This window comes from Eurypyga helias, unplaced genomic scaffold (assembly GCF_000690775.1).
Source record: "Eurypyga helias isolate BGI_N326 unplaced genomic scaffold, ASM69077v1 scaffold3440, whole genome shotgun sequence".
In the NCBI taxonomy this organism is placed as follows: Eukaryota; Metazoa; Chordata; class Aves; order Eurypygiformes; family Eurypygidae; genus Eurypyga; species Eurypyga helias.
The window spans coordinates 1,367-29,353 of record NW_010227465.1 but is presented as its reverse complement, the minus strand read 5'-3'; the positions used below and the strand labels follow the sequence as shown (position 1 = coordinate 29,353).

General features: G+C 36.8%; 1 protein-coding gene across 1 annotated transcript; it reads right to left on the bottom strand.

The window, feature by feature from the left end:
- Nucleotides 1-598: 598 nt before the first annotated feature.
- APAF1 (apoptotic peptidase activating factor 1) lies at nucleotides 599-27,987 on the bottom strand (the record flags this gene model as incomplete). The annotated part of the gene is made up of 25 exons (XM_010156225.1): nucleotides 27,850-27,987; nucleotides 27,371-27,560; nucleotides 25,942-26,139; nucleotides 24,961-25,144; nucleotides 22,740-22,852; nucleotides 22,076-22,207; nucleotides 21,429-21,667; nucleotides 20,720-20,887; nucleotides 19,754-19,885; nucleotides 16,999-17,112; nucleotides 16,242-16,420; nucleotides 14,113-14,239; nucleotides 11,986-12,111; nucleotides 11,238-11,369; nucleotides 9,501-9,626; nucleotides 8,364-8,525; nucleotides 7,938-8,066; nucleotides 7,086-7,211; nucleotides 6,189-6,308; nucleotides 4,210-4,335; nucleotides 3,738-3,863; nucleotides 2,083-2,202; nucleotides 1,630-1,755; nucleotides 1,198-1,323; nucleotides 599-745 (listed from the first exon to the last, which is right to left on the bottom strand). Coding segments are annotated over exons 1-25 (3,606 nt in total), but the record flags the coding sequence as incomplete, so codon positions are not given.

Genomic DNA, 27,987 nt, shown 5'->3' with positions numbered 1-27,987 from the left:
GCAGCACAGCCTTCTGGTGTAGCAGCCACTCCTCACAGTTTGATATCAGCAAACTTGCCGAGTACATTCTTTCCCTTTGTCCAGGTCACTGATGAATATATTGAATAGGGCTGGACCCAGCACTGACCCCTGGGGGACGCCACTAGCCACAGGCCTCCAACTAGACTGCCCCATTGACCCCAACTCTGAGCTCTTTCCTTCAGCCCGTTCCCAATCCACCTCACCACCCAGTGGTGCAGTCTGCACTTCCTAATCTTGTCTCTGAGGATGCCATGGCAGACCGTGTCAAAAGCCTTGAAGTCAAGGCAGACCTTCATGTTAATGAAGGATGTTACTAATAAAGATCTGAAGCTAATACAAATAGAATGTGGAGTTCAAAAACAAACTCCAAGTCTGACATCTGAAATCCTGAGACCTTTTCAGGGAGCTTTCAGATTTGAGAAGAAAAGAAATGAAAAGTGCTAGACGGTCATGCAAATGGGAGGAGCATTGTGTTAAGTAAAACATTTCAGGTTTGTTTCTTTGAATTAGTCTGCATTTTCCTTCAGAATTATGAGAGTATTGGCATGTTAGGATATTTTATTATTTCAGGGCTTACCTTAAGATAGCCTCCAGATGACACAAGCATTTTACTGTCAGGAGAAAATGAGAGGTCTGTTACCCAACCACCGTGCGCTGGTTCTCCTTCGTCTACAGTAACTGGGGAGCAGAAGTGAAGTAACGCACCTGTTGAAATGTCCCAAATCTAAAAGAGACAGAAGATTATGTATATAAATAAACTGAATGGGGAAAAAAATCTCCAGTTATGAAAGCTGAAATATATTTTTCTGTAGTAGAGAATAAAACCCCTTGTAAATAAGCATTCTATTTGAAGTGACAGAATAATCCAAAAAATGAACTCTCCTCTTACAACTGTATCATATATGGGGAATTTAATGCCACATGTAATTTACAGTAGAATTATTAGTAACTCATCAGTTCTTCAGAATTGAGGGAACACCAATCTGTGAATATGGTTACAAACTGCTGTCTCATGTGACAAGCGATCCTTGCTACTTTCAACTCCCTATGTTCCTTCCCTATGTTCACTTCAACGCTAATGAATCAGACATGCAGAGCACAAACTATGAGAACTCTTCTGTCTGTGAGCTGACTACCAACTGAATTATAAAATAAGCAGCAAGGTTAAAGCAGTACCCTTATTTCTCCTTTGTCATCTCCAGTGGCCAATAACTTGTTATTAGGAGAGAAGGTACAGCACCGTACACAGGCTTCATGACCTTTCAGCTCATGAAGAACAGATGAACTTTCAAAGCTCCATATCTAAAGGGAAAACATTACAGGAAAGTGAAAGAGACAAGTTCAAAACCAGTTATGACTTCTTTCTAAAAAGGCATTAGTATTCAAAAGCACATAAGACTTTTTGTATATATGCATAGATGTGTGTACATTTATGTGTGTATTATAATGCAGTCTGGTTTTTTTTTTTTTTTTAGATACAGGAAATTTAATATTAGAAATACAACAGGATAGCTTAAATAATCACTAGTTACCTCTAATAAAAACACATAGCATATATTCCAGGACAAGTAGGGTATCATTTTTATCTTTGTACAGAAAGTTGCCAACCTTTGCAGTTTTGTCAGCAGAAGTAGATGAAAATTTACTACCATCAGGTGAAACAGCACAGGAAAGAACAGTACCCCCGTGGCAAGCAAAATCTTTTTCTGTGGCTCCAGTAGTGATATTCCAAACCTACCAAATATACAAGAAAAACAGGTTACTTTTGTAACACTGAAAAGGTTAAAAAAAAATCTCCTTGTGTAAGATGCAGGTAAAACTCAGCTACATGGCTCTAATATGGCCAACATTTTGCTACACTTACTGGTATAGTTAAAATACAACAAGAGTGTAAATCTTATCAGAAACAGAAAACACAAAATTGTATCTTGAAAGTCAGCTTACACTTCAGGATCAATTTAATAGGATGTGTGTCAACAGAAAGCGTAGGAAATACCAAAGGTTAGAAGAAACAGTAAAATGCGTCTTATGCGATTTGTCAATACACAACTTGTCATTTACCTTAACGGTTCCATCAAATGACCAAGAAAGAAGTTTTGAATTTTCCAGAAGTCTAAAATCCTTGATTGCTTCCTCATGCCCTCGTAGAAATACACATTTGCTCAACTGCCAATTCCACACCTAATCATAAAGATTGGATTCCTTTTTAAAAAACATTTTTAATGGCAAACGTAAGTTAACAAGAATGAACTCTTTGATTTTTAAGTCACAGTAATGCTAAAAAGTTCTTATGGAGGTGGCAAATAATCAGATAATGAAGATATTCATAGTAGAGATGCTGAAGAATGAGGATGCCATAGTATTTAAAACTCAACCTGTGATAAAGTTCCCTATAACAACACATAGAAGCTGTTTTTCAAAGTGAATTTGATGCTTAAAATTCACTACCAATTTAAAAAGAGGAAACAAATAATTTTCTAGGCACCCCAGAAGTTCTGGGTTTTAAACCATTGACTATTGCATCAAACAGACTTCCATCATCTGGCAGACTTCATATTTTCCATATTTTTTAGTTAAAATTTCTTCTATATTTTTAAAGCATATTTTTGATGAAATTCCATTTTGGTTTGCATTTTTACAACAAAATGACACTTTTGTTTTTAATTCAACTATTCCCTGAAAACTGAAGAAATGCCATTTTATTTTACAGAAGCTATTAAGCATCAATTAAATTTCAATTATTTAAATTATTTAAGAGCTTTCAATTAATAGGTTTTCTGCCTCAAAGAAAGAACAGAAAGCAGAGGGGTTGAGATGACGGTGCTGGAGGCTTAACTGAGGCACTGTCCACCGAAGGGAGCTGAGGATCCAGAAGTAAAGCTACCCACGACAGACCTGTCAGAAGGATCCAAAGGTGGATAAACTGGTGCACCATGCCCACTGCTTCATTGCCCACAGCGATGGCACTCGAGCTTCGGATCACACACCAAAGCAGGATGCGGCGCAGCTTACACGTGTATCAGCCAGTAGGGATAACAGGTTTCGGTGAGCAAAACGGTGCTGAAGGACCAGCACCCACATGAATCCTGTCAGCACGCCTGCAACCGCCCTGCAGTGTGAACTAAAACGCAGCGAGCACAAGCAGCCAGGACATTCACTTCAGAAGCATCCCTGAGGTGAGCTAAAACGCTAATACAGACACACCACAATGCCTCTCCGGAGCTAATCTACCTTGCTGAGCAGCAGATCTTATTAACTTGAGACTCGATTAGTGCAGCCATTCTGTTTCTGTCTCGTATCTGTATTCAGCACTGTACTAGGTGAACACTCCAGCCTGTTCAGCGAGCAGACTCTTACTGCATTCCTTCAGGGAAAGCAAGCCCATGACATAGAGCCAGCTCTGCACTGTGCCCCAAACCTTTCACTTACACTATCAGAACTGTTCAGTTATCTTGTTTGAAAATTAATGTCCCTTTCCCTCTTCTTAAAGGAGTTGGTGCCTCTTTATCACCCACAGCATTAAAAATAGAAACTCTGCAATATTCAGTTATCACATAAGGTATACGTAGAGGTTACAGTTTCTACAGCCTCCTGCCCCAAGATGGAGCAATACAGAATACAGTTGTCATTTGCTGAGTTTGTATTATTTAAAAAGATCTTTTATACTATAGATAAGTTGTAAGTTATGAAATAATCTCTTTAAATATCTTCCAAACCTGTATAACTGAATCATGAGCACTTGAAATGAGCGTCTGACAATCGGATGTAAATCGACAGTGCTGCACAGATGTCCTGTAGGCCTCCCGGGACTTCAGAACTTTCCCATCCAACACCTGTAGCACCTTCAGAGTGAAGAAGCAGTAATTATTTTACTTGAGGAAAAGGAAGAAAAGAACATGCAAATCCTTTTTAAATAAACACAAGATTGTGAATACATCATTCTCAGTCAACAGCTTGGAACAACCAAAAATTAGCCTGCTCCTCGGAAAAATGAAATTCAGATCTACATTATTAGCACTACCTTTAAATGACTGTTATTTAGGCAACACTTACAAATACAAAAACTTTAAGGTACAATGTCGAAGAATGTAATTATACAAAGCCATTCGAATGGCATTTCTTTAAAAAGAAAAAGCACAAAGAAGTTGTTTTCCTACTATTTTTAAAATAAAATTCAGGATTTAATACCTTTATTGTTCCACTCTCCTGTCCAAAAGCTGCAAATTTAAGATCTTCACTTAAGCAACAGCAGGAAATGGGGGATTCTTGAGCTGCTGTCTGTATCACAACACTGTCTGTATTTCCATTGATAAGCTGTAAAACAGGAAGTTAATTAAGTTATTAAGTTATTACAATATTCTTAAATTTAAACTTAAATAAATTACAACACAGAGCTAAGGATGCTAAAGAGGACAGTGTATCAGTTTCTAACTTTGAATTGTAAGGATCAGTCACTTTCATAAACCAATTGCTTTGAAGGTCAGTGTCACCATCTCCACTGAATGATCTCTGAACAGGACATGATCCTGTTTGCAGGAGGAAACATATCTCAGTATTAGAAGGCTTTTTAAAGTTTGTCTGACTACAGAAAACAGTAACTCACAATGCTTCTCCCAAATTTCAAAAGCAATATAGCGAGCTCCACGCTTAAATTTACCTTGCCAGACAGATTTTACAGCCAAATGGACCATACTAGGCATGACTTTAAACTTCTTAATACACACCGAATCTCAACTCAGTATGGCCCTCAAATCAATTCCCGAGGGGGAGGGGGAAATCTTTAGAACAAAATGGTTTAAAACAAAACATAAAGTTTAGAAAGCTATCAGTGTGACATGTTCAAAAATGCACACAACGCACATCAGAAGGTGACTTGGAGCCCGATTCTGACAGATTACAAATTACAAAGGATAAAACACCACGGCTGCAAGAAAAGATACTTTTACAGATGTGATAGCAGAGACATACTGTTAAATTACAGTGCACATGCTTAACTGCGACTTCTCTTTTCAGTCAATTCTCTTCTTGTGCAAGGGTGAAAAATCTATTCTCTTTCTACAATACAGTCTTCTCTCATGACTACACCTCTACAGGATATCAGAATATTGTATTTAGGTCAGAAAATCAAAGTATCATCTTTCTCTTGGAAATGGTTCAAGTTACAACAGAAATACACTAATCATAAACCGATAGGTCAGGTCTACTAATTAAATGAGAGCCAGACTACGCCATTACATAGTAGTCGCTACAGATTTCACAGTTCAGGAAGAATAAAAACTAGCAATTATCCTGAACTGCTCCCCAGACATAAACAGGTACAACTCCATTCATTGTGGTTTCTCACATCTCTTCATTGCAACAGATGCAGCTTCTTTTTTTTCCACGTTATTTTTTTACATAAAATTTAGTTTCAACACTGACCGCTTTCTGCTGGCTCCAAGCCCAAGACATTTTTATTGCCAAGGCCCCATTGGAGACACTTAAGCTATTTCCACATCTAGATTTCCCACTATTCAAATATCATCACCATTCCACTTCGGGGTTTTTAACAGATTTTTAGGCAGAGTAAGAAATGGCTAATTTGTTGACAAAACAGACAAAAAAAGGAGGAGGACAGAAAATTATCAGGAAGAGAGAAACTGGAAATACAGGGCAAACAATAAGAAGAGTTTCTGCAAAGGAAGCTCTCATTGTAGTACCAGCCTGGGAAAAGCTGGGCATCTCTTAAGACTAGAAATAAAGGCTATGATCTTTCATTCCTCAAATTTGAGACAATTTCTTCAGGTACCACACAGTAGTTCTGAAGCATTACATACATGGGCTGTGTAACACCTGGTCTATACATGCTGCACATGTGACAGGCTAAGCCACTTGCAGGGCCCACAGCCTCCCCAGTCATGAAGAGAAAATAGTTTTGTTCCTCTGCATCCAGCTTCAGCTGGAACATCAGTGTGGAAATTTCCCCTCAAACTTCATTTTTTGCTTACTAAACAAGGCAGTTTCTAGGTACAAAAATGTTATTACACCTTGTGATCATTCATATCACCTGCTAGACATTCAACAGTTGAAAGCCACACACAAGCAGTTCTTTCAGTGCTTCCTCTGTTTCCTATTGAGATTTGCAGGTAACATTTAAATGTACTAACATACTGAGAAATACAACTTACTTGTAAATGCTTCTGATTGTAAATTGCTAAAATCATCACTTCACCATTGTGAAATACAACATCAAGCTCACTTTTTAGCACAGCATCAGAAGACTTGCACACCTTCTTTGTTTCCCAAATCTGTTGAAGAACACAGTATTTCATTAGTTTTATTAAAGAACAACATATAAAACTTGCTGAGTAAGAGAACCTGTAAACCAAAGTCTTATAAACTTGCAAGTAACGCTGATTTAAAGTGAGTCAAAATTACACTTCTGGTATTTTTATTTACTAGGGAAGGTTGTGCAATTACCAAAGTGATTCCAAAAGATGAAGCAGAACTATATTTTTTCCAGGGTGACTAGTAGACTCCCTAGTGTTTAGTCATAGCTATAAAGTCTATTCTAATCCAGAGAAGAGTGTTAAAATCTAATTACAAAAAACACCAGTATAAATTTCTATATTTCAATTGCTTTCAAAATTTCAAGAATATAAATGTTAGTGAGGCATTACAATTATAGAAGTCTATCCTAAATACTAACATAAAAATATATCTAATAATGAAAGTAACATCAAGCCTGCCAGGATCTTCTAAAAACTTCACAATTCCTGATTCAGATAAAATCTAAAACAAAACGGGTTATAATTACCATTGAACAGCCACTGGACTTAAAAAAATCATATAGATATACAGTAAATTTACATATACAGTAAATTAAAAAGCCAGCCCATTTTACTGCCTACCTAAATAATTTTATATTTTTATAAGAAATATTTACATTTATATTGGCTACAGACAGAAACACTAAACATATGTATTATACATTACATATCATTTATAATAAACAATTCCTTAAACAAATAATTTAATAAGATACACATAAATTCAGATTTAAAAAAAAAAAGATGTCATCTTACACGTATTGTCTGGTCATCAGATGATGTCAGAAATAAAGATCCATCTGGTGAAAATGTCACACAGTGAACCCAGCTCATGTGTCCCCTGCAATATGCTACTTTTGATACAGATTTAATATTCCATAACTACAATAAAAATATGAAAGAAGAATTCAAATTAATTTGGACTGCATTTACAGGGAAAACAGTGCAAAACAAGAAGCAGTATACTTAATTACTATTTCTTCTAGTATTTTCTTACTTCTCATTCTGAAATCAGAGGTAATGAGCTGTGCCTGCTTATCACATTGATAAGGGGTATTGAATCAGCAGCCTCTTTGACTGCTGTAACTTTAAAAGATGAGTGGAAAACAAAAGGAAAGAAAAAAATAAATCACTCAAAAAAAGTTCAACTTGACAAAAAAACCCCATAGAACAGAAAATCTAACCCCAGAACTGATACTTGTACAAGTTTACTCTAGCCATGCTAGTCCCAAAGTTATTCTAGCGGTTTCATTCCTTTTCCGTGAGGTGCCATATTCTCTAGCAGCACATAGAAGGTGAGAGGGTCTGGTTTGGTTTGAGTCAAGCAATAATCCTGAGAGTGACAACAGTAACTTTAAATAAATTTAGTAGAGTAGTCTTTTTAAATAACCATGAGTTGCACTGTCCAAAATGAACGTATGACTTTAAAACATTATTTCCCAATCAATATTTCACATTGCAGAAGCAAATTAAAATTAAAAAGATTAAGCATATTGAAAGCCTCTTAAAATAGCTACATTGGTGTTAGGTCTGCAAACAAGAAATTATGTAACATTTTATATTACAAATGGTCTTTCCTGGTATAGTCTAGCAAAGACAACCACTTACCTCAACAGAGCAGTGAGACAAGGCAACTGCTACTAACTCATCACCAGGACAGAAGTCACAGTATTGGATTGTACTGTGATGACTTTCGATGACTTGCGTCAACAAATCACACGTTTTAACATCAAAAAGCTGTGAACACGTAATTACAATAGTTAGCACCCAGTTTGTGAGACTTCCCTATAGACAAATAGCTTATATGCTCAACAGTGTATGCTCTTGAATTTATAAAGCTATTTCTCTTAGTCAACACGTTTGTTGCCCACAAATTTTCACTTCACACACTCAAAACCGTGCACCGTATATCTGAAACATCTCAGTGGCCTAGAATTTTATCTTTAATCATAATTTCTAACTGTAAGGTCCCATCCAACCCAAAAACCACTCTATGATTCTACTTCAAGAAAACTATTGAAGTGAAGTACTTACCAAAAGCTTATTTTTGGCTACCACCAAAATCATGTCACCATTTCTGGACCAAGAGCAACATTTTACTAAAACCTCCACATCATCTGGTTGCTCATCTGCATTTTTGAAAAAATCTTTTATCTCAATACTTTTCAGTTCATTTGCTGAGCGTGTTTCCCAAATCTGCAATAAAAAGTAAAGGAAATACATATTTCTTTTTACCAATTGGGATAGAGAATAACAGAGGGGAGAGCTAACTCCCAATCACCTCCAGGTAAGAAGGCAGGCAGGGGGTAGAATACACAAAAGCCTTTGCTACTTTCGCCTTTGCTACTTTCCCCAAAACATCAGTAAAACATTCCCAAGTCCAGACAACTTAGATCAAAAGGGGAAAGAGGGAAAAAAAAAAACCAAAACCCCACCATGAGAAATCTGGCATACATCTAACTTTGCACCCTAATTTCATTGAGGCGCCTGCTGAATATTGCTGTTCCCTCCACCACAGTTTTCCTTCTGAATGACAACAGCTACAGCAACCCTTCTTTCCTGACTTAGCAACTGTACAGCAAGGTGACAGTGTTGTAAGAACTGCAATTCTGAAACGGTTCTGTTGCAACTAAAGGCAATAAAAAAAAATACTTACATTCTAAGGAAAACCAAAATATAAACCTCTCAATTCTCTTCTAGCACATACATGAAAAACAGCACACAGAAATTGCTTTTATGTCTCCCGATGATTCATTTTCAGAAATGACAAAATTCTCAATTAGAAATCTATCTAGAAATCTCAACCTAGAAATCTATGACCTGTTTTAAAAAAAAAAAAAAAAAAAAGAAAAAAGGGAAAAAACCCAAAACCAAACACAAGTTTCACTGCCCCCCAGCAAGCTGAGAAGATAGGGAAAAGCAAAAGATTCGAACTGACCCTAGCTAAGATCTATTTACAACTACAGGCACCCAACTTTTTTTTTCCTGGTACCTCACAAGCAGTTTTAAAATCTTACATTAAAAATGGGACCAATAACCAACTGTTTCAGAATTTAAATCATTAAAGCTGACCATGCCAATACACAGGTTTCTTACATGTTTTGCATTTTACAAAAAAAAAAAAATTACATCATTGAAACAAATAGTTGATTTAAAAATACACTTCTGTACCTTTACTGTTCCATCTGTTGAGCAGCTAACAACATATTCATCATTTGGCGAAAATCTACAGTGATTGACAGAATTTATATGACCCATCATCGTATTTCTACAACACTTTTTGTTCAAATCCCAAAGCTGCATGAGAAATAAACATACAAACATCATCATATTCATTAATTATTTAAAGACTGCTTGTTCATTTTCTTCTCAAAACCATGCACAGGCAACCAAAATCTTGATTTTCTTTTTTACTTAGCTATACCCACATGCTCATGAATGTAACGCTACACCCCAGGCTACCCCGCAATTTACCTCCATCTGCTAGCTTGCATTAACACCATTAACACCAGCATTATACAGAACTAACTGAACTTTCTGCACAGAGCAGACAAGGCCCTCAAACAGCACTAAGCTACTGAAAGTTTCCTCAGACTGAGGAAGAAGCTTCCTCTTTTTTTAGCTCTGAAGTTCAGACTAATGTACCTTAGTAACAAAAAATGAAATCTCTCCTGTTAGTCTTGGGCAATCTGAGTATCATCCTTGCCACATCGATACTCAAAGTTAAAGAACACTCCATACGGTTTTTTGTTAGGGCTTCTCCTCCCCACCACCCTCACATACAGTTTTCCAAGCTTGTAGCCCATACTTCCTTTCTCCGTTTCCAAATTTCTTCCCTTTCTCCTACATTAAAAAATCATACATTTGAGTGTTCAAGCAAGAGCTCACAACAAGAACAGCAACTTGTACGGTGTTGTCTGACAAAAATCAGGCCCTTTTAAATTATTGTACATACTTCAGTTCTGTTGTTCATTACTCATAAAAGTGTGAAACTGTTTAAAGTCTTACCTGCATTTACAGTATAAAAATGGTCATTTTAAACCAGTCCCTTCTACATCTACCTGTTCCAAGTTATCAGCCTCAGATGGCAAATGTATCTCCTGAGACATCCAGGAGGTCAGCACAGAAGTCTCTTCTTTCCACCTTAATGTCAGCCTGTAACTGTGTTTTACCTCCAGTTTACACAAGCCACAAGCACAAGCCCTTGCAAGAACTCTTCAGATGAGACTTCACATTACAATTAAAATACCTCATATCCCTGTAGCTACAGCTGGAAGAGACAGTCGTCCCCCCACTAATAATCTCATTCCTCGCTGTCTACTCCCAACAGTTCCCTTGCGCTGGAATAGGGCAATGAAGCCACTACAGGGAACTGAACGAGCGCAAAACCAATCCCACCAGAGTTTTTTGCCAAGTTGCCTCCTTGAACCATACCGCTGCCGAGTACGAGCAGCACATGTGCTGCAACAAAGGCAGGGCAGTAGGCCCACAATCTTCAATGCCTGTTAACTACATAATTTGCTTAGTTGTACTGTGAAACTGCACTCTCATTTGCCACAGTCTAGGTCTTACTTCATTCTTCACTCCCATACTCTTCACTTCATGAGAGTATCTCACTCCCATACTCTCCCATTCCCACTCCACCTTCTAAAAGTCTCGCCAAATCCCTCACCTTCATGCCCTGCCCACAGAGGCCTTGCCCATTCTCTTCTGCTGAGCATAAACACTCCTTCTCTTCTGCCTTATCGAAATCTGATTACAGAGCTCTAGTCAGACCTCAATCTGTTGCCATCTCTCTTCTACAAGGCTCATTAAAACACCTTAATTTATACTGTTTAATAACATCTATACATCAATAATAATCCTGTTATGAAAATCAGCATGAGAATAATGTCGATTTCCACTTACTTTGATGAAAGTGTCATTTGAGCAGGTGGCTAAAAGATACTGACCACTTCTGTTATTGAACTGGCAGCAATTGACCTGCTCTGAGTGCTCTTCATATACACACCTACACTGGCCTGTTCTTGAGTTCCAGATCTAGACAGATTGAAGGATGAAAGAGACTTTTAAGTATATTTAAAAGTACTTCATTTAAAAAAAAAAATCTGTAAACTACGCTGAAATACAGATAAAGCCCTAAAACATTCCTAGTAACACCTCAAAAATGTTTTGAAGATAAAGGAAAAGCATATATATTTACAATAATAATAATAATAAGTTACGAAGGGAAGGGCATAATTCAGATTAGACTCTGATAAATACTGCAATTTCACCAAGATTTTTGCTACAATACTGAGGAATTTAAAATTCCAAATAATTCATATGTAACAGAAAAACACCATTAAAAAAAAATATGGATACATTCATCTCATGTTATGGAAAGGACTGGACTCACACTGTGCTCTACTTAAAAAGAATTGGCTGATAATTAAAAAATATCACTCATTTTACTTGTAAGTATGATGTGAAAATTTAGCATATTTGTATTATGCAACAAGTGGGACTTTTCTGCTTGTCTGTTAAGTAGTGAATTATCCTCATAAGATTTAAGATAGTTAAAAAAAACTTTAGCCTTAAGAATGTGCTCTGCCTAAGTTGGTTAAACCTGAAATTAAAATTATTAATTTGAAAAAATTTCTCTCCATTTCCTTACCTTCACTTTTTTGTCAGCTGAACATGTTGCTACAAATTCACCATCTGCAGAGAAAGCGCAACAAAGGATTTCATCATCATGGGCACTTATCTCCAGGAGTCTCTCTCCACTTTCTGCTTTAAACACCTGAAACAATAAACAGTAAAATCCTGTAACTCGCATATAGTTTTCAAACACAAATATAGGTCTGTTTTCTCACCAACAGCTCTCTTTGTTTGAGGTCCTCATTAAATTGGTTTACTTTTGAAAATAATTACTTTCATTTTCCTGAAATTATAAATGAGTATTTTTATAATTTGAGCTTAGATTTTGTAAGGATGATAACAATTGTTAAGAGAGAAAGCTTATTTTAAAAACATTTCTGCATGCAACACATTTCATTAATTGCTTTTTCTACCTTCACTCTTTAAACCTGAATCCATGTCCTTTCTCAGTATTTTTAATAACTACAAAATACTGTATCTATTAACAAAATCTAAACTATTCTTAAAAATACAAATTCCAGGTATATATATATATATGATATCCTTCTGTGGAAAGTAAGAATTTCAGCTGCAACTGATGATTTGGGGAACAAACAAGAAAAAAAGAAGTAGCAAGAGTTGTACAGGATGACACAAGTCTGAGTCTTGAGCTAGTCATAGGCAATAACAGGACAGCTGGGGAAAAGTGTCACGTATATCCCTAGACTCTGGGATTTAACTTTACAATGTGGAAGGGGAAATCAGGTCTGCCTTTCCTCCTTAGGTTACATATTCTTGATTATTAACAGGAAAAAAAATCACAAGGGGTCCTTTACAGCAGCATTCAGGATAACACAACTATGAAATCCCTGTTTTTTCCTTTACTTTTTCATTGAATGGGAATATCAATGACAATGAAATGTTAGCTCGAGTAGCATAAACACTGAAGTAAGAGGAATTCTACATGTACAGTAAATTCTGCAGAACGTCTGTTCTTATCTAGCAATCATTTTTTTATTTCATAGAAACAGTAGAAGTAGCCTCAAAAACTGAAAAGTTTAGGCCACTATTAGAAAAACATGAATAAGTTCAAATTTAAACAATACAAAAAGGATTATAGCTGATTTTCCTATTACTTCTTCCACAAAAATTTAGTTTAAATGCAATCGCAATCCAAAGAATTTACTTTTTTGGGTAGAAAATGAAGAGGAAAATAAGCAATCTGCAGTCTCAGTAAAGAGGCCATTAAGTACAGAAGCCCAGCACAGTAACTCCAGCACAGCATAAAACAAGTACATCCACCAGGCATCTCCTCAAGTAAATGCCATGATTATAACGCTGTAGAAGCCAGCAAACAAAATAAATAAATAAAACCACAATAACACCACATTAAGTAGCCAAATGAACAGCAACGAAGCACCACTGATGTTATTACTTTAGTACTCAACTTATTAAGCATCCAAAGCAATACCAAAGGCTTGCAGAAAAGCTCTTCTTTTCCCTTACCTTTGGCTGTCTGGAATACGGATACTTTACCAGGTAACTCTCTGGTTGATTGCTAGTTTTCTTGAGAGCTGGCTGACCCACTCCAGGCAGACTGCTGGCAAATTTGCATTAGTCACGTTCCTCTCTGTCTCCCCTAATCCACTTCCTAAGCACTTTGGGCCCATTTTCGATCTAATATTGTTCTCAACTTCAGGGGTACATTTCTCTCCCCAGATTTATTTCTTTTGCATAAGGCAATTTACTAATTAAGAACCCAATTAGCATAATGTCCATAACATCTCACTGTTTCTCAGTTCTGTAGAAGGTCTGCTGTGACCGGAAATAACATTCTTGCAAGGAAATATTAAATAGGCTGGGGTGCATTACTTAGGCTGTGAGCTTCTTCCTACGATTAGAAGGTGTTTCACATTTCCCCTATTATACCAGTGAGGGTATAAACCCTGAAATCACAGTTCAGCTTTCAAACTAGAAGATAGCGCTTACTATTCTAAACATGCAACTTGGTGTTTATGTCATAATACATCCTCCTCAATCTTTTGTCTCCAACACGTTCTAGATTCCTAATAATGTAACAGCAAAAGAAAAGCGACAGGAGAGTTAACAAATGTTATCAAAATGGTACACAGCATCTCTTTGCATGAGTGAAAAGGTATCTTACCTGAAGTGTTTTATCAGCTCCACAGGATGCTATTCTCTGTCTATCCTTTGAAAAGCAGGCATGGTAAACTGCATCTCTGTGTGGACGGACAACCAGACGGTAGAGGTTTTTCAAGGATTTTTTATTTCTACAGAATAAGACAGTTGATTTTAGATGGGTAGGATTTCCTAGTGCCTTTTTATTATTCAAAATCCTCTGTTAAAAGATAATACTTTCTCACACATCTTGAGCAGCAAAGTTTATAACAAATAAACCAACCCACCCTACCTCTCAGCCTTGACACTGAAGTAATAATGGAAACAAATTCCAACCTTTGCTCAGTTTTTATTGCTTTCCAACAGTTACAGCTTAGAGATCAAGAAAGATAATATGTGCACAAGAAATTACCATGCTACTTTATGGGCAAGGCTGTTGCCCTGCAAGACATAGCTTTCCTAATGACACCTGTATGATTCTTTATGTGCTATTTCCAAGTATAAATTTCTTCCCGAGAACTCTTCTTTTCCTGCAGGTTCCTTTTCAAACTTATTGAAAAACATTTGTAAATTTGTTTAGATCTCAGTAAATTCACTTAATTTTCAGAGCAATGACTCATTCTTATCACTAGATATTCAAATAAAATCTATGACTACCACTCTTTTCAACAGGGACTAAGTACAGAATCTAACACACCTGAGATGACTCCTCCCTCACTTCAACAAAAACCTAGAATCAGTAGCAATCACGATCATCCTGTATAGTCAGATCTTAATACAGAAAGCTGTCACTGTAATAAGATGATCTTTGGTGATAAACAGATTGTTACAAGATTTTCTTTTTTCTAGAGTCAAAATGAATCAATGTACTTAGTTTTTATCACTGCCAGTTTCAGTCTTCAGGCTTAGCATTTAAATAATGGGTAAACATCTCAAAGTAGCTGTGCTTTAGAAAGAAAGCAAGTTTTCACTGCATAATACAACTCATCTAACCCTACCTTTTTTTTTTTTTTTCCCCCCCCCCCCCATATTTTAATAAAGATAAAGTTGCTGGTCAAGAGAGCAGTGTATTCACCTATATACCTTACAAACCATTTTTAGAACCTGCCCTTAGGATGGGAGACAAACACATTGTCTCTGTTCTGTTAATTTCAGTCATGTTGTTCAGCTTATGTCTCCCACATCCAAGGTGAAAGGCCCAAACTACCTGGAGACTGGCTCTTCCAAATTCTGCAACTTCCAAGTGTTTTTGGTAGAAATCTATTAGCTACACAAAATGACATAACCAAATATTCAGACGGAAGACCTGAATTGAAGTATGCCTGGATTAACATGCCTGGATTAACCTGCCTGGTTATTACATAGCCACCTGACACAGAGTCAATCTGCTTTGTAATCACCAAGTACTGCAGATATCAGAACAAAAGCATAGAATCACAGAATTGTTTGAGTTGGAAGGGACCTTACAGACCATCTAGTTCCAACCCCCCTGCCATGGGCAGGGACACCTTCCACTAGACCAGGTTGCTCAACATCCAACAGAAGAATCTACCAGAGACATTTACATGGTCAGATGACTACTGGACTGCTGGAAAAATGTTTAGACATGTTTAAACAACTTCCAAAAATATGAAAACAGCAAAAAATTATTTAAACAGGATAAATTTCAAGATTGGGTAGAGGTTACAAAGTCTTCCAGTATTTCCCATCTCACTACTTGCAAAAACTTTGCAAGTTAACACAAATGCTCTCATTTTTAAACTGTACATTTTACAAAACCTAAAAACATACTGTAACATACCACGTACTTCAACTAAAGTCCTAACTTAAAAAAAAATGTATTTAGAGAAGTTTCAAAGTATCTTATTTTATCTTTGTATAGTTATTTAAAAAGAACACTCATTGAGCACAAAAAGGAACAATATTCTTCTATTTATTTCTGTGCAATTATTACTAATTTGTGTTCTCACATACCCAGAGTTCCCTGTCTCCCATAAGTTCTTGAAAATTAAATTCACTTTCTTCCTCCAGAAAAAACAGAGCAGTTCTTCAAAAGGGCCTTATATTAGCCATACACTGTATTTAGTTGTGTACTGAATGACTTTTCCTGGATCAAGGGATCAGCATTTCAGCAGATGAACTGCAGCTACTTACATCCATTCCAAATAAAACGCTCCTGTTTCTCTTTGAGCATGTAGCTTGGCTTGTTGATAAACCTCTGATGTCTCTGGTTGGCAAAGACCCAGCTGTATAATGTCAGGAAACGGCTGCCGTCCAAGAAGGTGCCCATTTAAAGACAGAAATTCCTGGAAGTTCTCGCGCACTGTGCTATCCTATGTACAGAGCAGGTAATATTTGATAACACTGGAATTGGATTTATTTCCTAAGTGCCCTTTGGTTTTTTACCTTTCTGTACAGTTAATATTCATACTGAAGCTCTTAGTTGTATTTTTCTGTTTTGTTCTATTAGCAATTACATATAAAATACTTCATTATCCTATTCAGGAAAGCATATTATCCTTACTTTTCAAATAAAGGATATTGGCAACAGTGATTTATTTGATGTGAAGTATCAGAAAGACTATTCCAAGTGCCCAACAAAACTGTACACCTCCTCAAAAGCAGACTACCATATGTACCCACCACTAGTTATTGGTTTTCACCTCAGTTATTGAATTTCATAGTCAACTACTTGGGCACACACTGAAATTACAACTGAAACAAACTGAAAACTAAGTTTTCTTCATTTTTCCCTTCTCCAAGTTAAACTTCAACTTAGTACTGCTTTTATGTTTACAGTTTTTGAAGCTTTCTATGTAATTTCCCATATATACATACATCCAACAAAATGCAATTGAACATGGAAAAATATATTTGGAACAGACTGATCATTTACCTTTTAGTATCATACCTTTTGATCCAGGATTGAACTATATTCTACATATTCATGAATCAGATGAGCAGGCCCTACCAATTCTGTTTTAGCTTTAATCCAGTCTAGAGAAAACATAAGATCACGGAGTTCCTACAAGAAATACAAATTTAAGTTCAGAGCATGAGTTCCAAAACAGAATCTACTTAGGGGAAAATAAAACACACTTTAGTGTAAGTGCCTCTAGTTAAAAACTTAGGCAAATTCCTGTTTCCTGCATCTTACTCAATCAGGTATGAAAATTGTGGTTACAGAAGGCTAAGCTTGTTGTTTTAATGCAAAGGACTGCTCTTCAATACAGTTAGTCAGAGAAGGGACGGGGGTACAAAGAAAAGCTTGATTTTTGTTGCACACAAGACCTAGTTTAAGATAAAAGTCTGAAAAAGCTTCCAGTCTGGCAAAGATCACTGCTAATAGCAATCTGTTGTTCCTAATAGATAGTGGATTTGAATGAAAGCAAAAAAATCCGTTACAGTTGCATTTCATTTAAAAATGAGAAAGCTACTTAAAAGGCAATCAGAAACTGCAAATATAATTAGTAGAATAGATCAGAGTATTTCAGTTGGAAGGGACCTACAACGATAACCTAGTCTAACTGCTGGACCAATTCAGGGCTGACCAAAAGCTAACGTCATTGTCCAAATGCCTCTGAAACACTGAGGGGCGTGGGGATCATCAAGCTTGCTAATGGTGCATTCAAATCCTGCATCCAGATGGTCAATAAATATATTGAACAGAAGTGGCCCTGGAACTGAACCCTGAGGAACACTGTTGGCAACTGGTCACCAGCCAGATGTAGCCCCATCACTACAACATTTTAAGCCCTGCCAGTTCAAGTCAGTTCTTCTCCCAGCACACCGCCTACCTGCTCATCTCGCAGTGGGACAACTTGTCCAGAAGGATGCAGTGAAGGAGTACCAAAAGCCTTACTAAAAGATCCACTGTCTCCCCTTCATCCACCAGGCAGGTGACCTTACTGCAGAAGGATATCAAAGTAGTGATACAGGACTCTCCCTTTGTGAACCCGTGTTGACACTGCCAGATGATTGCATTATTCTTTAAATGCCTTTCAACAGCACCCAGTATAATCTTCTCCATAGTTTTTCCAGGAACTGAGGTTAGACTAACTGATCTGTAGTTCCCCAGGTCTTCCCTCACACCCTTCTTGCAAATTGGAATACCACTGGCTAGTTTCCAGTCAGCGGGGATCTCTCCCCAAACTCCCCAGTCTTCAGTACTCTGGGATGAGTACTGAATCCCATCAGGCCCCACGTACTTGTGAACAACCAGCTGATATAGCTGGTCCCTTGCAATTTCAGCGTCCACAAATGGGAAGCCACTGTTACCATGGTCGTGGTCCTTCGACTCAGGGAACCATGCAGCCCAAGGTCTGTCAGTGCTATTAAGGACTGAGGCAAAAAAACCATTGAATGCCTCTGCTTTTTTTCTTCACCTCTACGAGTCAGATGTACCAAGCCTGTTTTCTTTAGACCCCTCCTCTTGTTACTAACAGACTTTAAAAAGCCCTTCTTGTTTAAAAGAATACTTGCTAGAATCAAAAACTGTTTAGAGACAACACTGCACAGGCTCAAAGTATATTCCAATTGAAAAACCATTAAATACTGCAAGAATTAAAATATTATCATGGTTAAACAAAGAGTAAGAATTCCTGCCATCTTTATTAGCCTTTCAACAAACAGAAAACATGTTTAAATAATAAGAAAGAAGTAATATAAAAAGTGTAAACACTGGGTTGCATACAGTCGTACTGAGACAGGCTAAAGAACTCTGAGAAACTAATTCTACAAAATGTAGAAAGGCTAATAAAACACCAAACATTTTTCCAATACACTGAAATTAAAGAGATTGAGATGATGAAATAAGTATGATCCAGAAAACCCTATATTTGTAGCCCACACTAGTTATGAAGGTTCCTATATGATGTAAGTACACAAATATTTTATACGATGAGATAAATGAACCATCAAAAGAGGTTCAACTGAAAAGATTTGAGCACACGTGAAATGAAGCAATTAGCAATCAGGACCAAATGCTATTCAAGGCAAGAATTCCAAAGACATTCAAGTGAAACTACTGAAATATTACTCTTGCTGCATGACTTGCATCTTACAGCAGCTCAGTACAAAAAGAACAGCAGGTGGCAAAAATGATAGCAATTCTTTTAAAGGTGCCAGGACAAACCCTAGCAAGGGGGGTTTGCCCATCTAATGCTTGCTAGATTTTTTTTTTTTTTTTACGGCTGTTGAAATCTGGTAATACAGATAATTAACTTTCACACATAAATCAATATGACATAAGAGGAAAAAATAACAAGACTTCTGTAGAAAAAAACTAAATAATCTAATTGGATTCTCTGAGGAAATCAATTTACTTGTATTACCATACAATAAAGCGAGCCTGGGTTTTCAAAAAAGTTTAGAGAAGATTTTTTTATCAAAACTTCTTCAAAAGGAAAAGAAAAACACAAGCTGTTATTGTTCAATATAAGTCTTCTCAAGAACTGGTTGAAAAGACAAGGCACAAATGGTAGAAACAGTAGTTTTCATACAGACAGTAATTATCAATGCAGTCCCTAAAGGAGTCTGTGCTTGGTGTTCACCTATCTGCACAAAAGCCTGGGAGAGAGAGGTTCAAGTGGGAAACAGGCATGGGGAGAAAGGCAGGGGTAAGAGTGGGCTGAGAAGGGCAAGAGAGGACATTAGTCAGAACTCACCTCCTGCATATTGGCACCAGCCATGTGATACGCTAGGAAGTTATACCAGTACATGCAATCCTCTTGAGATGGGACAGGTGTGTTAAATCTGTAGTATTTCTTGTACTGATTTACTATGTTTTTATGTAGCTCCTGCAATGTGAATCAAAACACACTTTCAGTTAATACTATACCAAGGTATGGATAGGTTTCAGTATTGAGAATTTACATTATTAACACTATGTATATAGTATTTGGAATTTTTTTTTCCTCAATCATAATATGTCAACAAATTGAATAAGAAAAGCTTACCTTCCAAAACTGTACACTTAGTCTAATCTATTGCCCAAAATTTCTCCAGAAACATTCTCTGGATATTAAAAGACAAAAAAGCAAGCTGTTAACCTTCTTTCCTAGGTTGAGAACAGCTATCTAATCATGCTTCACATGAAATGTAGGTAGCCAAAAAAGACCCTTACAGATGAAGATCAAAAGCAAGTTTAAAAACTTGTCTTTTCTTCATATCTATTCTTTCTGCTCTGTCCTTCAGAACGGAAGAATTAATTGCGCCCAACTTATAGGTCCTCTCCCTACAAGCTATTGCCTTAAAATTGAAAAAAAAAAAAAAGGAGTAAAAAGCACTTCTCTATATTAAAGAAAAAAATTCCTATTCTGGTAGGGTCTTGATGTCTTTAGAATCATCAGTGGAACATTCCATCTTCTACTGGAAACTTCTTTGCTAGAGAAATAATGGATATAGAGTCTTCTCTCAGTGTAGTTCCTTAGCTCCAAATGTAACCATCATGAAATCACTCCACAATTTCAAGTTGAAAATAAATACTTTTAATTAGCCAGCATTAAGTTTAACTGCATCGTGGACCTGCTCTATGGAGCTACTCTGGATACTATTTAACAAAGGAATGTTTTCTGAAGAATGCCCAGCTTTGGAGAGTAAAGTTAAAGGCAAGTAGACTAGTCAATACCTACCTGAAGCTGGTTGCGATTCTTCTCTGTAAGAAAGTCAAGCTGAAGATCATGTAAATAATAATGGAATGAATTCCCATTACGATCACAGAACAATAGCGATTTGTTAACAAATTCCTGTAGTATATCTTCAACTTCCTCAGTTTCCATATCCCAAAGAATACAGAGAACCTAAAAATGCACATTAAGAGAAAAAAGAATCAGAACTAAGGGGTAATATGGCTTGTATGAATATCATAAAAGGCTACCAATTAACTGACAAAACACATGCTAACCAATACAAACATGCTACAAATGGTAATAAAGTCAGCAATTCTTCGATACCAACCTATAGGACAGATAATACAAGTTATCCCTTATTTTGTCTGTTTGTGCTGATTTACAGTGATTTATGATTTATTTATATATCTTTTTCTTAAAGGAGACAAACTTCACACAACAGTTTTTAATCCTTCAGAGCTCAATTACAACCTAATTAAAGAGCACGTTAAACACACATTATGAATACATTTATTCAGTTACAATTTCTTAGTTTCACTGCTGACAATAAAAGCCATGAGACAATAATGGAGCTGACCTAGCCAACCTAGCAATTACTATTAAGTTACACACAAGGTAAGTTATACACAACAATGTAAGTTCTATGTATTCTTTAAAGTTATTGTTTGTATCTCACAACAAAACGATGAGATTTCTGCATTGCTGTTATTACCTTAGTAGGAACTCTAACATCTTTTGGCAGGATAGAGAGGTCTTTATAGTAGTCTTTATAATTGTCATTCAGTTGCTCAACACTTATGGACATGGCTTCATCGAGGGCTTCATAATCGTAAGAAGAAGATTTTCTTATTCTTTTAAACTGCTTATTCTGCAGCTGTTTGAGATAGTATTCCCAACGACTTGGGAAGTCTCGTAATAATGCACCTATCAAGGATATCACAAGAGGAGAACCTGAAGGAAAAGATTAATTTAATTTAATCTTAGGTGGTTTTCAGGAACACAATGTAATAGTTTAGTCAAGTAGTTGAACAAATCAGGTAATTTTCGCAAAACACTGAGGTGTGGAGAACAGACAAATGAAACGTGTCACCCACGTAGACATCTGCAAACTCACCAAATTTAAGTGTAATAGAGGGTGGGGGGAAGATTTGCTGGAGAAAGCCACTCACAAAAAAAAAAGAAAATCAACATGAGACACTTGTATTTTTTTTTTTAAAAAAAGAGTTTGCTAAATGTTTTTGTGTCTTACTTAGGGCATGCAGTGTTAAAGTATGTCCCCTCCTCTTTCTGTAATTCAAAACCTAGAAAAAAAAAACCACACTCAGTGGTAAATGCTATGTCAAAGGGCAGCACGTATACCTTTGCATTCCCTTACAAGGCAGTTAGCTTGCTCTGGCAGTTCTGATATTTTCATATTCACAAACAGTGATAGAATCTCCAGTCCCTTCTCATGTGCTAGTCCACTTTCCACATGAACCTCATATTTATTGCCTAGACACAGAAACACGGAAAAATTTAAAAGAGTGTAAAAATTTGTATGGAAATCCAGTGTTTTCCAAGCAAAATCTGGAGCAAAGGACCTGGCTCATGATTTTTTGCATGGTATTTTACATGCTTAGTACTAAGAAGAATATAAATTCTACTTATCAGAATGAAGTTTGCATTAGACAGACAACAAATTTAAGACTATAATCTAATAATTGCAAATGCATTACAGGTGTGAAGTAGCAGTGACTGCTTAATAGCAGAGACACAACCCGTCTAGCAGCAGCAGTGTCACAGAGGTTAATTTATCCCATTAAGAATCACTGCACTCTCCCATGTGGACATGTAACTTTCAAGATAACATAACATTTATTTCACAAAGAGCACGAAGTCTTACAGAGCAGAATTCTAAAACTTTGCTACTTGTGCACAAGTTGATAGACACAGATTCTATCTGATTATTTTAAAAGGTCACACTAACAAACTGCATACATATACACACACAACCTGGGGTGCAGGAGAGCAAACTGTTCCTTACCAGCCACAGCATCCGTTACGCTCCTGTCCCTGCTGGTGATAAGAACCTGACATTGATTGTCAAATGCTTTTAATACCCAGGAATCCCAAATGTCGTCCAGGATCAAGAGAGATCTAGTGCAAGAAGAAATATTGCAGATTTCAGATCAACTATTACGCTCAGATACAGTATTGAATTTTAATAATGAAAGAGCATTTTCAGAATTTATAATGTATCACTAAATCATTTTTATATTAACATGTAAAATATCTTAAGAGGGCATTAAACACTATGCAAGAAAGCTGATGCAAGTATCACAAAAAGTGAGGTTTTACCATTTAGTGCTTTATAGCTACAATTGAAGTGTAAACAACAAACTTTGAATAACATTTCCATTAGCAGATACCAGGAAAAACAGTATATGCTCAGAGTGTTCAGGATAGAAGAAGAGAAGGGAAAGGATAAACAGGACTAGGACGAACATTAACACGGTTTCGAAATGGCAAAAAGCAGCCAGACTGGAAAAGTTTTACGATCAGTTCATGTCCCTTCCCCCCACGGCACAGCCATTCCCTGCAATACTCCTGTTTAACATCTATTACTTTATCTTGAAACAGCTTAATGAACACTGTCAGGTCAACAACATCCTACATCACGTATCTGGCAGTCTATAAGGAAGACACTGCACAGATGGCACTGAAATGCCCTTAAATAAAACCAAGTGCCTAACTGTTTCCAAAGATGGTGTTTTCTCTTTTCCCCCTCAGCACACAAGTGGCCTTTTGACAAAACACAGTATGTCTTACAGGAGCCACTTTGAGCACTATGAACAACATCACATAGCACAGTACATCAACCACGTTAGGCTGTTGTACTATTCAACTATACAGTGGCTGCCAAGTTCTGGAACAGTTTATGATGACATAGGGATACACCTTACAAGAAAATAGCACACCATTCTCCCTTCTAGTCAGAAGGGACTGTGATGTTGGGTATGAGTCAAACATGCAAATTCTTCTGAAGAGTTGTTTTATTTGTTAATGAAAAAAAAATAACAAGAATTGTGTCAGAGACAACCACTTAACAGACTTCAGGCAAACGTGCATTTTCAGTTGAAAGTGTCTTGTTTGCATTTTTCATACGAGACTTCCACAGGAAATGAAAGATTTCTTGTGGAGGACCTGGCAGTATTTTTCAAATCTTCTCTTCACATGAATGATTTTTTTTCCTGTACAAAATGGCAGTGTTGTTCTACTCTATGCCATCTATAACGATCACAAAGTTGGAGTATTATTCCTGAGATCTCTCACTCCAGAGCAGGCTTGATTAGTTTAGTACACCATTTTCCCAGAGAGTAATGAAATCCTCAACAAATACCAAAAACTATTGCTCAAAGAGGACAAAAGCTTTGCAGTGACTGAGACAGTTTGATCAAGTAATTTTTCCTCGTTGAAAAGTTTGAAAGCAGCTGGTTTCTCGGCAATATGTGATCATATCATGAAAACCCGTTTTTGCTTTGGTAACTCTAAACCAAGCACTTTAAAAAGACATCAGCTGTTCCGGAAAGGAAAAATGTTCTGCAGTGATGCACACCCTTTCACTGCTGTAGGATCTTCAGACATCAGTGAAGCATGCAACATGCACAATGTGAGCACTGAAAGTTGGAGCAATTCTTATTTCAAACTGTTTGTTCCCAACCTTCGTTATTCAATGATCAATAATTTTTCAAGCGAATGTGACTCCTGCACAGCTGGTTAACATATTTTCTTAGCAGAAGTCTTACTAGCCTAATAAATATATTCATATCCAGGACACGACTACAGCGTGTCCCTTATGTTATTCCATTGAAAGAAAAAAAAAAATCTAAACAGGCATAGAGTTAGACTGTGTATATTACACATCTGCTTCTAGCATTTATTTACCCTCCAGCTTTTGAACACTTATCTGAACTTACTTATTCTTTTATCATATGCGAGTCAGTAATTTAGAATATTTTAATAGTAACACCTAAACAAGAATTAAAATTCTAGATGTATTGTTAGCTTAACCTTGAATGACACTCCCTAATTATCTACAGTAAAACAGAAAAAGGGAAGGCAAAAATGGTAGTTACCAAAAAAAAAAAAAAAAAATCACACCAGAGACACACAAACACAACACAGACTTCTCAGACAATTCGACCAAAGTTACTCTGCAAAGTTTTATCAGTTAAAAGAATAGTGTTTCCTTTTACTGACGTCACCTGGGGTATTTGCGTAGCATCAGCAAACGAAGACGATCTTTAGCCTCCTCAATGTTAAGTGGTGGCCTTTGTGAAAGAGTAGAGTCATTTTCTAATCTACTACAAAGATTCTGAAGTTTTATCAGGAGCCCAGCTTTGTCCTGTTTTCCAACAGAGATCCAGTGAACTCCTCCTGGAAAGTAATCTAACAAGAAAAGCGATATTAATTATGCTATGCATTTAAAATCAGAAATATTTAATAGCAGCTTACAATAGCCACCAATAACTCAATCTCAATTAACATGTCAGACTGTAATGTCCCATTATTCACGCTGTACTACTGCAGGAGTTCAGAGTCTGGGACGCGACAATAATCCCAAAGCAGCGAACAAGAAGGCATCAAGAAGTCTCAGATGCATCAGAAGATGCTGTAGTTTCTATCCCTACATCACACTTTCTAATGATCGAGTCCCACTTTCACATCCAAGTCCCCTATGTGGGGGAGGGAAATCACTAAATGGTTTAATTTATGATCTGCTCTAAGCTAAAGTGATACTAGTGCAATCACTCCATAAAAGCCTGACATTATTAAAACATATGCAAAAGTTAGAGCAAGATTTTTTTAAACTCACATAGCAAGGGGAATATTCAACCAGACTCAACAAGAAAAGCTTGAAATATAAACTAATATGATTATTTTGCACTAACAGAAATAGCAATTTCAAAATTAAGGGTGTATCTACTCTATAAACCAAGCAGATTCCAAGGTGCAAAGCTATTCAGACCCTTCTCCTATAAACTGGCAAAGTATTTAGTAGTCCTAGAGCACTAAAGGTTATGAAATCTGTAAATTGCAAACAAATATTTCAGAAGCACCTAAGGAATCTAAAAACCTAAATCCTAAATTACTTTCAAGATGACATACAGTAAATTGCCATATACGTCTAATATGTGTATACCTATAGTAACTTTTATAAAAATATAGATGTTTTATAAAAGTACCTTCCAAAAGCTGATGATCCCTTAAAGCTTCTGCTGTTAAAACAGTCTTCCCACAGCCTGCCATTCCATAAACTGTGACCCAGCCTGGATCACCTCCCAAGCAGCAGAGCTTCTGTTTAATAGCATCCACCAGTTTTGGCCGAGTGACAAACACAACTGGTCTCTGAGGTACACCTCCTTCGCAGAGAATTGTCTTAACTAAAGTTAAAAAACAAGAAACATGAAAACAAAAATTTCTTGTGCCTCTTCAAGCCAAACCAAACTCCCCACCTGAAATAACCAGCGGACCTTCCCCAAACTTGTCTTCCATACAAACAGTCTAAAAACTAGTGGACTTACAACACCAACTACTGAAAAAAATACTGCTTTTTGGAAATAAATTAAATTACTTAATAGGTAACTAGCTTCCCACCTAAGATAGTGTCCCAATTAATAACTACATTTTCTGCATGCTAGTTACATCAATCCCTAGAATTGAAAAGATAATTAACAGCGTTAGTAGAAACCACGGCAAACACAGGTGCTCAACATTACTACATCCAACTGCCAAGTCACTTTCTCAGCCAGAAGTTCCGGCTCCATGGATGCAGCGGAAGAGAAAGCATGCTGTGTAGGGTTTGTAGTCAACAGCACAGCACCGTGGTCCGAGCCAAGAATCCCTTTGACTTAAGCAAAGATAGCACAACTTGCAACACGGCAGGTAAAGCACAGCAGGAAAGGAAATGTGCACATCATCTGCCCACTGCTGGCCACGCGCAGTGCTGCGTTACGCTGATAAGCTTTGGGAAAGCTTACTCAGGTAACCAAACTTCCACATGTCTACAACACTTCTTAAAATGCAGACTGACAGTAAATATGGCATTTAGTATATGCAGCTAGAAACTACCAACTTATTTCATGTCAATCACTGATGACACTGGTGGTTAAAGTTAGGAACTTACATAGAGTAACGAGAAGGTCTGGTGGAGAGAATTAAGCAACCTAGTACCTAGATCAACTGCTGGAATGTAGGCTGAGAGATTACAGACTACTCTTCAAGAGAAATGTCAGAATTTTGGAGGCTACAACTCTTTTTATGTTAGATTCAGCTTCTTGAATATATACAACCAAGAGTCCTTCTTTCACTTACAACAAAAATGTTACAATCTAGAGAAAACAGTGAGAGCTTCAGGTTTGCCGTTTTTAAAATAAACATTACCAAATATGAATATTTTCATGATGACCTATGAAAGTCCTAAATGTTGGAACTCTCCTGCCACATTAAATACACGACATACAGAAATATGACCACTATGCTATCAAAACAAGTGAATGTACCACCTACTCCATTTTCTATTGGAACAGGTATTCTAGATATTCACTTGGTGAGGAATAAAAAATACAGCTTATCTTTACTTTCAATCATAGAGATTGCTTTAGTCATACTGACCATATGAAGTCACTCCATCCACGGAACTCTTTCCATTATGAGAGGAGATGGCAGGGATGCCGTCCTGAAGAAGCGCAGCAAGATCTCTGTACCCTTCATGAAGGAGCGCATTATAAAAGGATCTATATGCGTTATTATCTTTTGTAAGAATAATGTTTATTAGCAAAGCTGCCCGTTTCTCCTGTGTGTTCTAGAAAAAAAAAAAAAAAACATTAGAAGAGACGTTATACAAAACTAAGAGACCTTAGAAATCATCTTATCTATGACTCTGTCCATTACAGACTGTTTACAGTTACAGAAATAGCCTTCAGCTTGACCAAGCCCTTAACCCAACCTTATGAAGTGCAATAAAAACTGCATGCTGGCCATACACTTAAGAATTTGCTGAATCCAGGAATGAGATATACAGAAATCACTGTTTTTAAAAGTATGATAAAACACGGGTAGACTAGGAAGATAACAGTGAGGGAGGATTCTACCTGTTGTTTCACTCTCTCCTCCTCCTGTAATGTTAGTACTTCGTCAGAAATCATACGATCCATAATATAAGAGGTCTTGATGTCTTTTTCCAATGCTTGGCGATTCATACGTAAATAATTTCTACTCTTGACGTCCAT